Source organism: Mesoplodon bidens (assembly GCF_964165515.1).
Source record: "Mesoplodon bidens genome assembly, chromosome: 16".
Taxonomy (NCBI): domain Eukaryota; kingdom Metazoa; phylum Chordata; class Mammalia; order Artiodactyla; family Ziphiidae; genus Mesoplodon; species Mesoplodon bidens.
In genome coordinates this window covers 17,772,451-17,788,498 of record NC_138173.1, presented here as the reverse complement: position 1 = coordinate 17,788,498, position 16,048 = coordinate 17,772,451, and the positions used below count along the sequence as shown (strand labels likewise).

Sequence of the window (16,048 nt, the reverse complement as noted above, 5' to 3'; positions counted from 1 at the left end):
GATGAAGAGGAGGAATGGACCATAGGTTCAATAGAAAAGATCATTATAATGGTAGAGTTTATCTTCTCCCATAGGGTTAGTTTCTAAAGCAAAAGGTAAAAGCCAATTCTGTAAAAATTACCCTTGAAAATCCCTAAAGAAGAAATAATTTTAGAAACTGAACTCTTGTCTCTCAACTTGTAGGACTGACACAGCCTTATTTCCCTCCCACGCTGGAGCAAATCACTGTTTCTGCACTTGCGCACCAGATGAAGCAGTTAGCCTACCCTTAGAGAAGATGAACAATATTTTAACATATTAGAATAACCCTCAGTGCAACAGTCACAGGAGGGCAGGTAGGATTTGAGAACTAAGGGGCACAGATGACTCAGGCTTTCAACCTCAACACTGTTCTAGAGTTCATGTTCCCTGAGGATGAGAAATGATGTCACTCACACTAGCTACACAGTGCTATTTTCTCTCTACTTTTGCTTAGCGTATGTAACAGAATATGCGTAAGCCCTAACTCTACAGCACTCGCAAACATCCAAATGTTAGCCATCAGTAAAGCAATATACCTTCTACTCGATAATCATTTTTATTAACAGTGGTTCGCTAGCATCACTTTTACACAGATATTACATTCATAAGACAAAAAATATACTAATGAATTTACAAACCTTTCTCCTATATCCAAATTAGCTTCAGTTTCCAATTCAGTATCATTACTATTAGGTTTATCTTGAGAAGCTGTTGTTCTTGCTCTTTTACTTTCCACTACTTTTGCTGCTGCCTTAAAAAGGGGGTTGCAGGAGACGAAGGGATGCATTAAGACATTTAAAATAAGTAACATTTAATTAAGCCTCCTTGTTCTTTGACAGTCATAACCCAAGTGTCTCATCACAGGTCAAAAAAGGGCAGTGCGTTATTTTCCCCAGTAACTATGATATCACCATCAGCAACCTGCTTGGTTTATAAGCATTATGGAGAAGGGCTTTCCTTGCACAGGTACTTGATACAGACAATGCTCTCTAGTCAGTGTTAAGATAAAAGGTTACTTTAAAAAAAATTTTTTTAAGAGTCTATGTATTTTAAAACTATCTCAAATTAATCAATGCTCTCGTATAACATATTAAGTTAAAACTTTTTGAGGCTGAGACAGGATAAAATGTTGTAAAAAGAAAAATTTTAATGACCCATCTTCAGTCCAATTTGACTTTTCCCAAAAATACGCTAAAAATTTCATTTAAATTTAATTAAACTATTTCTTTTCACTTATTTCTTAATTCGTTTTGATAAGTTTTCCCCTTAACTTTGTATTTTGAAAAATTTCCCCAACTTTTACTTTGAAAAGTTGTAAAAATACTACAAAGATCCACTTTATTTAGATCCACTAATTTAGATCCACTAATTATAACATTTCACCACATTCTTCTACAAAATCACTAAATAAAATTCTGATTAGTTTTGAAGAATTTCTATTTCAAGTATTCTCCTTTATTGTAACAATTACTCTTAAGTCTGTTTAGAATCTCTCTGAAATATGCATACCTTCATTAGAAAGGTTGATGATTTTTCACTTAGCACATAATTCACATAACTCTTAATTTTCTCCATCATGTGGTTGTAGCTGCAGTGTTGAAATAAGGAATGGAATGTATCTTTCTTAGAGATTATCATAAGCAATTTCCTTTTTAAAGGCTAAAGAAAACAGAAGAAACTTATTAACACATAAATCACAAATAAAATACTAGAAATTTTATATTTAACTGAAAAAAATCACTTTATAAACAAAAACTCAAGAGGTTCTAAAAATGCTCGCATTTTAAATGCCCACCAATATATTTTTGACTTAAAAAAATTAATATTTTACACATATGCTAAAGGATTAAAAAACCTTATGAACCTAAATATCCATTAGCAAGTTTAAGAAATAAATCATTATCTGTATAATAGAAGCCTTATTTACTATCATAATCTGATGGCACCCTTCCCCCACCCTGGCCTTCCTCTTCTCAAAGTAACCATTATCCTGAATTTAGAACTTTAGCACATCCATGCATTCCTTTGCACTTGCACTATACATATGTATGCATCCATAAACTATATATATAGCATTGTTTAGCATGGTTTTAACTTTATACCAATGGTGTTATAGTATGTGTATTTTGAAACTTTCTATATTTTGCTCAACTCTAGGACATCCATGTTGATTTGATATTTACAGAATTACTAGTTACTTTCACTGTTGTACAGTATTCCATTGATCAAAAATACCATTTAGGGGCTTCCCTGGTGGCACAGTGGTTAAGAATCCGCCTGCCAGTGCAGGGGACACGGGTTCAAACCCTGGTCCAGGAAGATCCCACGTGCCGCGGAGCAACTAAGCCCATGCGCCACAACTACTGAGCCTGCGCTCTAGAGCCCACGAGCCACAACGACTGAGCCCGTGTGCCACAACTACTGAAGCCCGCATGCCTACAGCCCATGCTCCGCAACAGGAGAAGCCACCACAATGAGAAGCCCGTGCACCGTGACAAAGAGTGGTCCCCCCATCGCCGCAAATGGAGAGAGCCCGCGCACAGCAATGAAGACCCAACGCAGTCAAATATAAATAAATAAATAAATAAAAGTAAAATTTAAAAAATATATACCATTTATTCACCTTTCCCTCCAACCTGTTGAAAGCATGTAGGCTATTTTCTATTACCACAATGCTATTAAACATTTTCCTACATGTCTTCTTGGGCACAGTGCAAGTTTTTCTTAGACAACAGTTCTTTCAATGCTGGTTACACAATAAAGCTATAAAGCTTAAAAAAAAATTCCACTTCTCAAGCTCTATCCCAGAACAACTGTCACAGTAGGGCCTAGTTTTCTTTCTTCAGTTTTTATTTTTTTAATAAAGCTTCATGGTTTTAAAAGCACGCAGTGAAAGTAAAAACAGTTACTCTAGGGTATTTATCTAGAAGTGGAGTTACTGGAATGCATGCTTACTGATTTTGTTAAAATGCTCTCCAAAGCTTAAGTACCAATTTACCCTTCTGAGAGGAAGGTATGGCACTCTTATCATTTCTCCACATTTTGAGCCAACTGTTGATATGCTAAGACATTTTTAATCATTGCCAATCAGAAGTATAGGAAATGCTATTTCAATACATTACTTGGTATTAACCTGATTACGAATATTAGTGAGGTTGACACTTTCTCTCTTAGGCTTACTGGCCATAAAGTTTCCTCTTCTGTGAAGTACAAGCAGAGTGGAATTTTCAGTAGTCTCACAGTACTAAGGCAAAAAAGTAAGGGCAGGGAACCCAATAAACATACCAGGCTCCCAGCTGAAATCTCAGGAGGGTTACACCGTAGGAACAGGGGCAAATTAGAGATAGAATAAGCCTTACTAAAGGCTCAGTCCTTCAGTGAATTAAGGTGATTCCCTCTCCCTCAAACCACCATGTGAAAAGGTACTCAACTTCATTAATCATCAAAGAAACAGAAATTAAAAACCCAATGAGATAGCACTACATATTTGCCAGAATGACTATAATGAAAACCACATATAAGGTCTGTGAAGCAACTGGAACTCTCCCACACTACTGGAGGAATTGATAATAACTACTTTGGAAAACTCTGGCAGTATCTACTAAAACTGAGTATGTGCATTATCCTACAACCCACCAATTCTATTCCTAAGTATATACCCAATAGAAACACATATTTTTTCTACAAAAGACATGTAAAGGAATGTAATGGACAAAATACGGAAATAACTCAAATGTCCATCCACAGTAGAATGGATAAATTGTAGTATATTCCTACAATGGAGCAATATGAATGAACAAACAATTGTTATAAGCAACACCATGTATCTCTCTTAAAAATATAAACGGGCTATATGATTCCGTTATATAAAGCTCAGAAATAAGAAAGACTAATCTTGGATGTTTCAAGTCAGGATAGAGGTTACCCTTGAGAAGGTGGGAAGGACAGTGCCTGGAGGGTACTGGTGATGTTCTGTTTCTTGATCTAGGAGGTCACCACACAAGTGTGTTCCTTTTGTGAAAATACACCTACTTATACACTTATGATACGTGTCCTCTACTAAAGGTATGCTATTGTTCAATAGAGTTCACTAAAAACTGTATAAAACTACGTTTCTTTGAATAAGCTTAATTTGCTCTCATAACTTTGTTTTTAATACTGTAAAATTAACTTCTATTGACCTTAACATTACACATACACACAAAAACTACTGATAACATAAGAAACCTCCAGAAAAATAAGCAAGTTATAATGCATTCTTCTACACCTGCACTGCTCAATATGGTAGCCACTAGCCACACAAGGCTACTCAGCCCTTGAAAGGCGTAAGCCCTGAATTTAGCCTTAAGTGTAAAATACACCCTAGATTTCAAAGACTTAGTACAGTTGTACCTTGGTATCCACATGGGATTGGCTCCAGGACTCCCCTCGGGTACCAAAATCCAAGGATGTTCAAGTCCCTTATATAAAATGGTGTAGTATTTGCATATAACCTACACATTTCCTCACATATACTTTAAATCGTATCTAGATTACTTATAATACCTAATACAATGTAAATGCTAGGTAAATAGTTGCCAGTGTGTGACAAATTCAAGTTTTGCTTTTTGAAACTTTCTGGAATTTTTTCTCCCTAAATATTTTCAATCTGCAGTGGGTTGAATCCCCAGATATGGAACCCAGGATACAGAGGGCTGACTGTACAAAAAAGGGAGTGCAAAATATCTCACCAATACTTATTATATTGATTGTTAAAAAGAATAATGTTTTTGGATATACTGGGTTAAATAAAGTGTTACTAAAATTAATTTTACTTGTTTCTTTTTACTTTTTTAATGTGGCTACTAGAAAATTTAAAATCACATACGGGACTGGCATTATATTTCTGTTGGACTATACTGTTTAAAAGAGAAAACACTGGGCTTCCCTGGTGGCGCAGTGGTTGAGAGTCCGCCTGCCAATGTAGGGGACATGGGTTCGCGCCCCAGTCCAGGAAAATCCCACATGCCGTGGAGCGGCTGAGCCCGTGAGCCATGGCCACTGAGCCTGCGCATCCGGAGCCTGTGCTCCGCAACGGGAGAGGCCCGCATACCGCAAAGGAAAAAAAAAAAAAAGAGAAAACATTTCTTCTTTCCTCCAATGTTCTTTCAATTTTCTTTATTCCATATAAACGGCTCCAAACTTCTGATTCTAATTTAAATAATTACCGTATAAGAATTTGGGTCACCAAATATTCTTTCAAAGACTTCTTCTGCTTCCTTAAAATTTCCATTTTCCATGCAAACAGCTATAGCCTAAAAGATGGGATGACAAATACAAACCTTAGATTGCTTTTTAAAATATCTAATTGTTTAATATTGAAATAATTCAGGTAAGTCTAAACTACTTCATTTAAAATATTCTTATGTAGCTTACTAATTTTGATTTGATAAATGCTATTAAAGGCAGGAATTAATAAATCAATCAGGAGCTACATTATATATATTGAGGACCCACCTAAATAGTAATTTTAAGCAAAAGGGAAGAGAGAGAAGAGGTAGCTGGGTGGTGTTTGTGATGATTAGGATATATAAAAGCTGCTACTTAGGACCCCAGGAAAATCGCCAATAGAAACTCAGGAAGCCAGATGCTTTTGAATAATCATTTTATAAACTGGCCTGTTTGATACCGTATGTGGTGAGATATAGGACCACCATTACCATCTGGGTAGGTTTGTAAACTTGGGAAAGCTATTTAACCTCTTGGCACCTGTTTCTTTACACCAATGTAAAATGGTGAAAATAATAGTACCTATTTCATAGGGCAGTTAAGGATTAAAGAATTATATATAAAAGTGCTTAGAACAGTATCTGGCAAACAGTAAGCAATATATTATTACACATTTGCTATGTATTTTATGGTAACCCGTTCAACTTTACTAGTATATTTAGCAAACGCCTGCTTCCCCTAGAACTCCAAAAGATTGGGATAACATGACAAATCCCTCTGCCCTGGGCTGAAATTCTTAAAAGCAGCAGTCATTTTTCTGCCCATTCCCTTCAGGTCTTAATTCTAATTGACAGTCACCACACCATCAATAATTAATTCCTGAGAAGGTGGGAAACCACCTGGATTTTCTCCTACCCAACCATGAAAATTCTTTTAAAAACTAGGATAAGTTTATTTAACTATGAAATTCCTGAGTACATACTTTGCCTGTAAGCAAAACATATTTTCCCTGCTATTATATCTTTGAATGAGTTTCTTTGGTTTCTCACTCTTTAATAGGCTACTCCTACTAAAATTTTCTCTACATAGTTAAAATTTTACATTCTCTTAATCGCAAAAACCCATTCATTTCTTATTATTTGATAATCTTCAGGGACTTCTCTAGTGGTCCAGTGGTTAAGACTCCACGTGTCCACTGCAGGGGGAGCGGGTTCGATCCCTGGTCAGGGAACTAAGATCCCACATGCCATGTGGCGTGGCCAAAAAAATATTAAAAAAAAATAAAAATAAAAGGTAATCTTTAAATGGGAGAGCATAAACCACTGGGTTGTTTTTTTTTTTTTTTTTGCGGTACACGGGTCTCTCACTGTTGTGGCCTCTCCCATTGCGGAGCACAGGCTCCGAACGCACAGGCTCAGCGGCCATGGCTCACGGGCCTAGCTGCTCCGCGGCATGTGGGATCTTCCCGGACCGGGGGCACCAACCCGTGTCCCCTGCATCGGCAGGCAGACTTTCAACCACTGCGCCACCAGCGAAGCCCAAACCACTGGTTTTTGAAAGTTGTTTAGTAATCTTTAAATAGATCTGGCATATTTTCCAACGTGGGGGCAATATGCACTTAGATGGAAAACATTAAGTCCCAACTCTTAGACCTCATGTCAAGACTATAAATCATAGGTAAAATTTCTAAAGAGAATGATTATATTAAACTTTACTACAGGTTTACCATCCAACTTCTATTAAGTGGCTCTTAGTTTCTTCAGAAATTGTTTTTATTTTCTAGCAAAATAATAATAACACAAAGTAACACTCATACCTGAATTTTAATTAAATTCTGTATTTCTTCATGAAGCTTGTCATGTTCCTTTTCAATTGACGCCCAAATCATCAGGGCGGATTCCAAGGGTGTAATTCGTTCATCACTTTCAAACTGTGCATCTTTTAAAGCCAAAATAAAAATAAGTAACTTAGAAAGCCATGAAGAACTTTACTTTGTTAATTTTTTTATAAATTCATTTCTTTAAATATTGACTGAGTGTATACTATGTGCCAGGCACTGCTCTCATATATACCAGTTTAGGGAAGATGTTTCAAGTTAATTTCCTCATTAAAATCAACTTAAAAAAAAAAAAACAGAAAAGACTATATATGGGTCCACAAAACATCTGAAGATTTTCTCTACTAAAATACTGATTTTAAGAGCTGAAATAAACGATATTTTACATAAGGTGTCACAGTAACAGAATTCTTAAATGGTTTGTAAGTCTAACTGCAGTATAACAGACTTCATTGAGCCAGAGCATGAAATTAGTTTCTTGTGAAATTTGATCTTCACATATACTACTTTAAATCCTTGTTATATATTTTGTAGATATTTGAAACAGGATCAATCAAGAACTTCTCTCTCTACCAACATTATTCCAATCACCAAGGCTTAAAAACCTAAGGAGTGACTTTCCTGGTGGCGCAGTGGTTAAGAATCCGCCTGCCAAAGCAGGGGACACGGGTTCGAGCCCTGGTCTGGGAAGATCCCACATGCCGTGGAGCAACTAAGTCTGTGCACCACAATTACTGAGCCTGTGCTCTAGAGCCTGCAAGCCACAACTACTGAGCCCGCGTGCCACAACTACTGAAGCCCACGCGCCTAGAGCCCGCGCGCCACAATGAAGGGTAGCCCCCGCTCGCTGCAACTAGAGAAAGCCCGTGCGGTGCAACTAGAAAAAGCCTGCACACAGCAACGAAGACCCAACGCAGCCAAAATAAATAAATTTATTAAAAAAAACAAAAACGTAAGGAGTCACCGTTTTACTCCTTCCTCTTTCTCATCACCATATACTATCTGTTGCAATATTGTATAGTGGTTTTAAAAACTTTGGAGTTTATTCCAGACTCTATCATGTATTACCTGTGTGGTGTTGAAAAAGTTATTTTGCCTTTCTAAGCCTCAGTTTTCTCACCTATAAAATGCTGTAAATAAATACTATGTGAATATTTAATGAGACAATATTTGTACTACTGTTAAACTTTCTTAAAACAGAATTTATCAGCTTATTCTTATCAAAGACTCACAGTGGCTGGTAACTACTTAGCAAATTACACACAAACATCTCCATTTGAAATTCAGGGTCACGTGTAGCTGAAAATCCAATACATAAACTAAAATGAAGTTTTAAATGCTGCCTCTCTTGAAATATAGTGATTCTTGATCACTGACACCAGCCTATTATATCTAAGATGCACCCTGGTGAATTTCAAGATTAAACCATGGGGTCACACACAAAACAGGGATTTTTTTTTGTACCCTTGTTTTGAGAGAAAAGGTTGTTGGAAGGGAAAATAAGAATATAATGAACAACTGCTGTATGTGAAGCCCAGCCAGGCACTTCTAGAACATTCTGTCACATTTAATTTACCAGACAGCTCTGTGAACCATGTTAGCTTATGGTCTACATCGGCCCGTTTTCTTCCTCGGCCACCAGCCCAGCCTACCTACCTACTGTCTCCCACACGTCTGCTTTGCCTCTAGCCCTAATCCACTGACTGTCCAGCTCCAACTCACCCCCACGACACAGCACGCCACATGAGCCAGAGCTGGATGAGTGTGGGTTCCCAGAGAGGTCCTAAAAGGGTGGGATTTCCTGCCACCCAGTCTGTTTATAAGTGAACAGTTCCGTGCGATTACTGCCCACCACTGGAGACTGCCAGGAAAGCGTTTTGTAAATTGTAAAAACCAATATAAATATGGAATTATTTGCATCAAAAGGTCCTTTAAATAACCACACTGTAAATATTAGCCATTACTGATAAACTGAACCTGGCGTGGCCATTACAATCTAAAATAAAATAAAATAAACTATGAGGACAAGGGAGAGAGAGAATTATAGTTATAAAATCATATTCCCTTATTAAGTAAGTGCTGAAATCAAGCTGAAATAAGAGGTTTCAAATATCACTGTTGCCAGTTAGAAACAGAGTATGCATGGCAGTAATAGGAGTCACCACAAAGTTACCATAGCCCCATTCAATGACGTCTTTAAGACAGAGTACATGGAGCATGGTCCCCCAACAGCAACATCAGAATCACCTGGGAACTTAATAGAAATGTAAACTCCAGGGCCCCTCACTCACCCTACTGAATCAGAAACTCATGTTGGAGAAGGGGACTCACCATTCTGCTCCGCAACAAGTTTTCTACTAATTCAGAAGCAAGCTAAAATTTGAGAACCATCACTCTAAGAAGATATTAGATTATATTTCTTTTGCTAGCTTTAAATATGTCTGTGTATAGATGTACATGCCAAATACACGTGAGCAAACTCTCAAAAACAAAGGACTACTCCCATCTGTTTCTTCTCATTGTCTCCCCTTTAGACATAGATTGAAATATGTACAATATAAGATAAAAACATATTTACCAAGGGTTTTTCCGGCTGCAATTCTTGTCAGAAATTGACATATGTATATAGTTCTCAGTTGATAAGCTGTTAGACTGGACAATCCATGGATAATAGCTGAAAGTGAAGAAAGTGAATCTTATTAAAACATCAAAACAAAACTCCAAACTTGACCCAGCAGTGCCTCTGTGTGGTTTGCAGAGAAATAAGTTACAATATCACCCAAAGATTATCATAAATTTAGAGTGTATGCTTTATTTATAGACAACTTTTAGGAAATCAGAACAAAAAAGAATAACAATGAAGACTTTTCCTTCAAAATAAAACTGATGTTTCACAGGCAGAATAATAAATCTTGAAAACTACGTACTTTCACAGGTAGCAGTCTAAACTAATGAAAAGGGAGATTTAGATCCAAACTGTAAAATGTGTCAAATCATTACCTGGAAACTTACTTTATACCTTAAAATGCCTAATATTATAGGAAATATATTATTTCTGTCAAGGTTTCAGTTAAGCGAGAGTCTGTTCAGTTTACAAAGCTTTATTTTAAAAACATTTATTAATGTTAATCTCCCCAATATTTGAACACCCACCCAGATGTTATGCTAGGTAGTAAGTACATACAACACTGAGTAAACCATAATCCTGGTTTTCACTGAATTTACCATGTATAAATGAAAGACAAAGATTATATTAACCAGCAAACCAAAAAACAGTCCTGCAGCTGCTAAGCAGATGCAACAAATAAAAACATTTATTTGTATTTATTTCCTCAATTTTAATATGCCATAACCTTATGCTACACCAGAGATTATCTGGACCAAATATAGTCATAATATAATTAAATAGGATTCAAAAAGAGCACAAAATTTATATAAAATTTAAACACAACTTATTCAACATGGACTGAACATCTACTGCTGGCCAGTGGTAGGGACTGATGTCTGAATAATAAGATAGCCAGTCCCTGCTCCTCAGGAAGGTTTTAGTCTGAGAAGGCACGAATTAAACAAAACATTATGCAAGAGACTAATTAAAATGTTAATGTGTCATAAAGGGTAAGTATGGTATAGCAGCAAAACAGAAGAAAGACCTAATCTGTTCTAGGGAAGAAAGTCAGATCCTTTCTGTCTTCACTTCCCTCCATATTTAGTCTACGTATGCGATAACTACAGATACCCTACACACCACTGCCCTGCTGCTCTTCGTCCCTGTTAGGCATAAAACAAAACAAAAACAATGAAAACCTACTCTGGTTGAACCTGGCTGTCTGCTTTTTCCACACCTGTAACCAAACACTACATCAGGGAGGATCTAATGACCAGCAACAGTAATAACTATATTTAAGCACTTAGCAGTGGTTCTCAACTAGGGGTGATTTTGTTCCCTAGGACACATTTGGCAATGTCTGGAGACTTTTTTTTTTTTTTTTTTTGCGGTACGCGGGTCTCTCCCTGTTGTGGCCTCTCCCGTTGCGGAGCACAGGCTCCGGACGCGCAGGCTCAGCGGCCATGGCTCACGGGCCCAGCCGCTCCGCGGCATGTGGAATCTTCCCAGACTGGGGCACGAACCCGCGTCCCCTGCATTGGCAGGCGGACTCTCAACCACTGCGCCACCAGGGAAGCCCCTGGAGCCATTTTTGATTGTCACGAGTGGGAGGGGTGCTACTGGCACCTAGTGGCTGAGGTCAAGGATCCTACAATGCGCGGGAGAACCTCCACCTCATTCCCCCTCCACCCTCAAGCATACACAGAATAAAGAATCATGTGGTGCAAAATGTCAACAGGCTGAGGTTGGGAAACCTTACTTTATACATATCAGTTCATCTGCTTCTCTCAACAGCCCTTTGAGGTAGCTGCCATTATTACTACCATTTTACAGATGAGGAAATTGTGGTACCACGGGAACTGGTGGTACCAAGTCGTTGCTTCAAGTCTTATGGCTATAAACCAGCAGAGCCAGGAATCAAACTCAGACAATTTACTATGGAGCCCATGGTCTTAATTACAATTCTACACTGCTTCCCACGTTGGAGATAGATTAGGAATATCAGTCTGGAAAAGGCATTATCTGAGATAAGTGAGGTGGAGAATAATTCTGAGTTGGAATGAAAGAGCTAAGAATTTTCTAGGAAGCATCAGAGTTGTATATGTTTACAATCTTGAAAAGCGTAGTAAATGAAATTCTGTAAGAGATAAAAGGGAGTCCTTTTAGTCAAAAATGGAATACCGAGACAATATTATGTTCACAGTTTGCATATCTGCTTTAGCAATGCAACCTGAAAAAGTTTGCTCTTTCTGGGTTTCTGTACCTTTAACCTTCAAATAATGGAGATGACCTAGATTATTCCTTGGGTCTTGGGCTAGAACCTTACAAGGTCCTTTTTTACTGAGCCCACGTGTCACAACTACTGAAGCCCGCACTCCTAGAGCCCATGCTCTGCAACAAGAGAAGCCACCGCAATGAGAAGCCCGCGCACCGCAACGAAGAGTAGCCCCCGCTCGCCACAACTAGAGAAAGCCCACATGCAGCAATGAAGACCCAAGGCAGCCAAAAATAAATAAATTAATTAATTTTAAAAAATAAATAAATAAACTTTATTTTTTAGAATGGTTTTAAATATACATACTGTAGTGAAGAAAGATAGTAAGGAGGCCCCATATACCCTCCAACCACTTTACCCTGTTATTAGCATCTTGCATTAATTAGTATTACATGTTACATTAATTAACCAATATTGATACATTAGTAACTAAAGTCCACGCTTTATTCAGATTTCCTTAGTTTTTACTTAATGTCCTTTTTCTGCTGCAAGATCCCAACCAGGGCACCACACGACATTTAGTCATCATGTCTCTTTGGGCATCTCTTGGCTATAACAGTTCCTCAGACTTTCCCAGGTTTTGATGACCTTGACAATTTTGAGGTATTTTGTACAATGTACCTCTCTATTGGGATTTGTCTGATATTTTTCTCATGATTAGACTAGAGTTATGGGGTTTGGGGAGGAGGATCACAGAGGTAAGGTTCCATTTTCATCACATTGTAGCAAGCGTACATGCTACTAGCTATCACTGCTGATGCTGACCTTGATTACCTAGGTGAGCCAGTGTTTGTCAGCTTTCTCTACTTTCTCCCCCTTTCTATCCTGTGCTCTTCACAGCCCACACTTAAGGAGTGGGGAGTTACGCTCCACCTCCTTGAGGACAGAGTAGCTACATGAATTACCTGGAATTTTTCTGCGTCGGAGATTTGTCTCTTCTTCCATTTGTATATTTATTCCACCCTTTATTTACATCAGTATGAACTTTATGGATATTTATTTTGTATTTTGGGTTATAATCCAACACTACAGTTGACCTTTGAACAATGCCAGGGTTGGGGTGCTGACCCTCTGAGCAGTTGAAAATCCCAGTGTTGGCCCTCTGTATTCCCAGTTTAACCAACCACAGATTACGTAGTACTGTCTTATTTACTACTGAGAAAAATTGGCTTGTAGGTGGACAGGTGCAGTTCACACCTGTGTGTTGTTTAAGGGTCAACTGTATTTTCTTGCTCGAGTTATTTCAGCTTTGGCCATTGGGAGCCCTTACGATTGGCTCCCGTGTCCCTTTGTACTACTTCCATAATTATGGGATTTTTTTTGTTTCTTTGGGGGTTTTGTTTTGCTTTGTTTTTAGCACTTTCTTACTTTCTGTTACAAGATGCTCCAGATTCAACTTGTATATTTCCTGTCCCAGTCCCAGAATCAGGCCATTTCTCTGGAGAATGGTATTGGAAACCAAGACTTGAGCGCTAAGTGTACCCCTTGATGCTAGGGTTACATTGCTTCTACACCCTTTCATCTGACAGAACAAGGAAATATATGAGTATATCCTAACCTGTGTCTATATATGTGTAATATGCATTGATATATGTTATAAACAGGAGCTCATACTGATGTTTCCAATTCAAATTCATTAACACATAGATAATTTTAGCCTCCTCCCCAAAGAGGACTTTTTAATAATTCGAATTATTAAATGAACTGGCTTCATTCCAGGATTTAACTTCCTAATTAATGTTAATTAACCATGGCTCTAGTGTTAGCTGTGACACGGAGGAAAGCTTCTTGAATTGGAAGATAAGGCATGCGTCTGGAACAACCCTTTAACCTATCAATGCTTTAGGTTGTTTTAACTAGTTCACTCCTCTATAAACTGAGATTACTTGCCTAACTCACGGGATAACCGTGAAGCTGAAATGTACCAATACGGTTTTCTGAGGTATTTGATTTCCTACTAAATAGTAGCTTGGGGTTGCGTTCGGCTGCAAAAAGTTGACGGTCAACTCATATAAATACCAGAGCATCTTTCGGTTATCATTCAAAAAGCCAGCTAGCCTTCTCTAGGCGTCAAGGTCTCTCTCTGTCCATCGCTTACAGGCTGTCCTTGTGTAGGCGGCAGATTTCATTGTCAGTTACTTTTATTCTGAAGCCTACACGGAGCCAGCGGGCTAAACCAGGTTTAGATAGCTCCCGAAGTAATAGAAAACACTGATGCCTAGGTCACAGTGACTTGTTAAATAAATGCCTTTACAGGAGTATCTCTGCCGAAAAAAGCAAGAAACACAAGCGCCACAGGCGACAAAAGGAACTGGACACTGGATTAAGTGTAGTTTTGTTCATTTTAACTCACTTAACCCTTTATCAACTCTAACGAATCTGAGCAAAACTGAGGAGCTGAGAGGAGGCGGATGCAGCATTCGAACCAACGATCAACTCTGAGCTGGGGGCTCTCCGTTCCGGCGCCGCAGCAACCCGATCCCCGACACCCTGGGGGACAGCGCCGCAAACCAGGCCTCGGCAGCCCGCCGCGGTCCCCGCCCCCGGCCCGGGCGCGCTCACCCTCGGCGCTGTCGCGGGTGCGGTGGAAGTCGTCCGAGCGGCCGTCACAGAAGGCCCGGCAAAGAGACAGGCAGAGGAAATCGAGCATCCAGCCGGAAGCTACCGCCTCGGCCTCAGCCACCAGGCCCGCGTCCTCCTCTTCCTCAGGGGCCCCCAACTGCACCTGGCACTCGAGCAGTTCCTGGCACTCAAACTGCTCCTGATCATCTCTCGCCGTTTCCACCATCCGCTCCTCCAGGGAATCCGCATCCTCCCCATCCGCAAGCCCTCGCGGGCTCAGAGCCGCGGAGGCGGTGTTCTCCGCCATATTACATCTCTAGCACGGCTTCTGTCTTTTCCTGCGGAGCGACGATTGGCTCGCGCCGCGCGGGGCGGAGCCGCGGAGGGTCGCTTCCGCCCGCGGGAAACCACCAATCACACACCACCGGGATGGGCGAGCGGCTCGAACCTGGCTTCTGATTGGCCGAAATCTGCTCCCGCCTCTGGATGTTGAACTCCCCGCCGCCCAGGGGTGCAGTTTTGTTGGTAAACTAGACGAGTTCTGGCTGGATGCGGAGAGAGAATAGGAGGTCGGGGAGCGGGGGGCTGCTTTATCCTCGTGCTAAAATGCAACACTGACTAGAACAACAACACGGTTAGTTAAAATGGAAAAACATTTTACTCTCAGTGTGCTTCAAAAATGAGATAGGTGATTAAAACTTGTCACTATTTTTCGAGCGTAACACTTTAGATCCTGGTATTCACTTAACAGTTACTGTGCGATCACGAACCAAAACTCTTCCAACAGACTTAGATCTGTGCTTCTCCAACCTTAACGGGCATCAGAATAAGCCCCGAGGCTTGTTAAAAACACGGATTGCCGGCTCCACCCCCAGAGTTTTTGTTCTGTAGATCTGGCTTGGGATCCTTGAATTTGCAAGTGATACGCTCGCAAGTCAGTGATACTGAGGCTGCTTCTCTGGGGACCAAATTTTCCGAATTCTTGCTCTAGGAAGAGTATATTATTATGGGAATGAATTTTTTTCAGGGCTTGAAATAGACTATAGCATTCAGCTTTACAACAATAAGTGAATACTTACTTTGAATTTTCAAACTTACCTTTGAGCACAAGAGGGCGTTGGGGGAAGGGAAGAAATAGAAATTTCTCTACGTGGGTCCAGGTAGTTACATCAGTGTGGTCCTTTATGAAAATTCAATGAACATGATATATGCACTTTTCAGTATATGGGTTATAACTGAATAAAAAGTTTCTTTTGGGCTTCCCTGGTGGCGCAGTGGTTGAGAATCTGCCTGCCAATGCAGGGGACACGGGTTCAAGCCCTGGTCTGGGAGGATCCCACATGCCGCAGAGCAACTGGGCCTGTAAGCCACAACTACCGAGCCTGCGCGTCTGGAGCCTGTGCTCCGCAACAAGAGAGGCCGTGACAGTGAGAGGCCCGCGCACTGCGATGAAGAGTGGCCCCCACTTGCCACAACTAGAGAAAGCCCTCGCACAGAAACGAAGACCCAACACAGCCAAAAATAAATAAATAAATAA

At 39.7% G+C, this 16,048-nt stretch overlaps 1 protein-coding gene across 2 annotated transcripts in view; it reads right to left on the bottom strand.

The window, feature by feature from the left end:
* The window catches only part of TERF1 (telomeric repeat binding factor 1), a 36,737-nt gene extending 21,900 nt beyond the window's left edge, over positions 1-14,837 (bottom strand). For both annotated transcript variants that reach the window (XM_081214307.1, XM_081214308.1), the window contains exons 1-6: positions 14,512-14,837; positions 9,645-9,740; positions 7,046-7,167; positions 5,229-5,315; positions 1,531-1,680; positions 660-772 (exon numbers count right to left, since the gene is read on the bottom strand). In XM_081214307.1, the coding sequence (XP_081070433.1) occupies positions 660-772; positions 1,531-1,680; positions 5,229-5,315; positions 7,046-7,167; positions 9,645-9,740; positions 14,512-14,818 (875 nt within the window). In that variant the 5' untranslated portion in view covers positions 14,819-14,837. The remainder of the gene's footprint in view (positions 1-659; positions 773-1,530; positions 1,681-5,228; positions 5,316-7,045; positions 7,168-9,644; positions 9,741-14,511) is intronic.
* Positions 14,838-16,048: the final 1,211 nt, after the last annotated feature.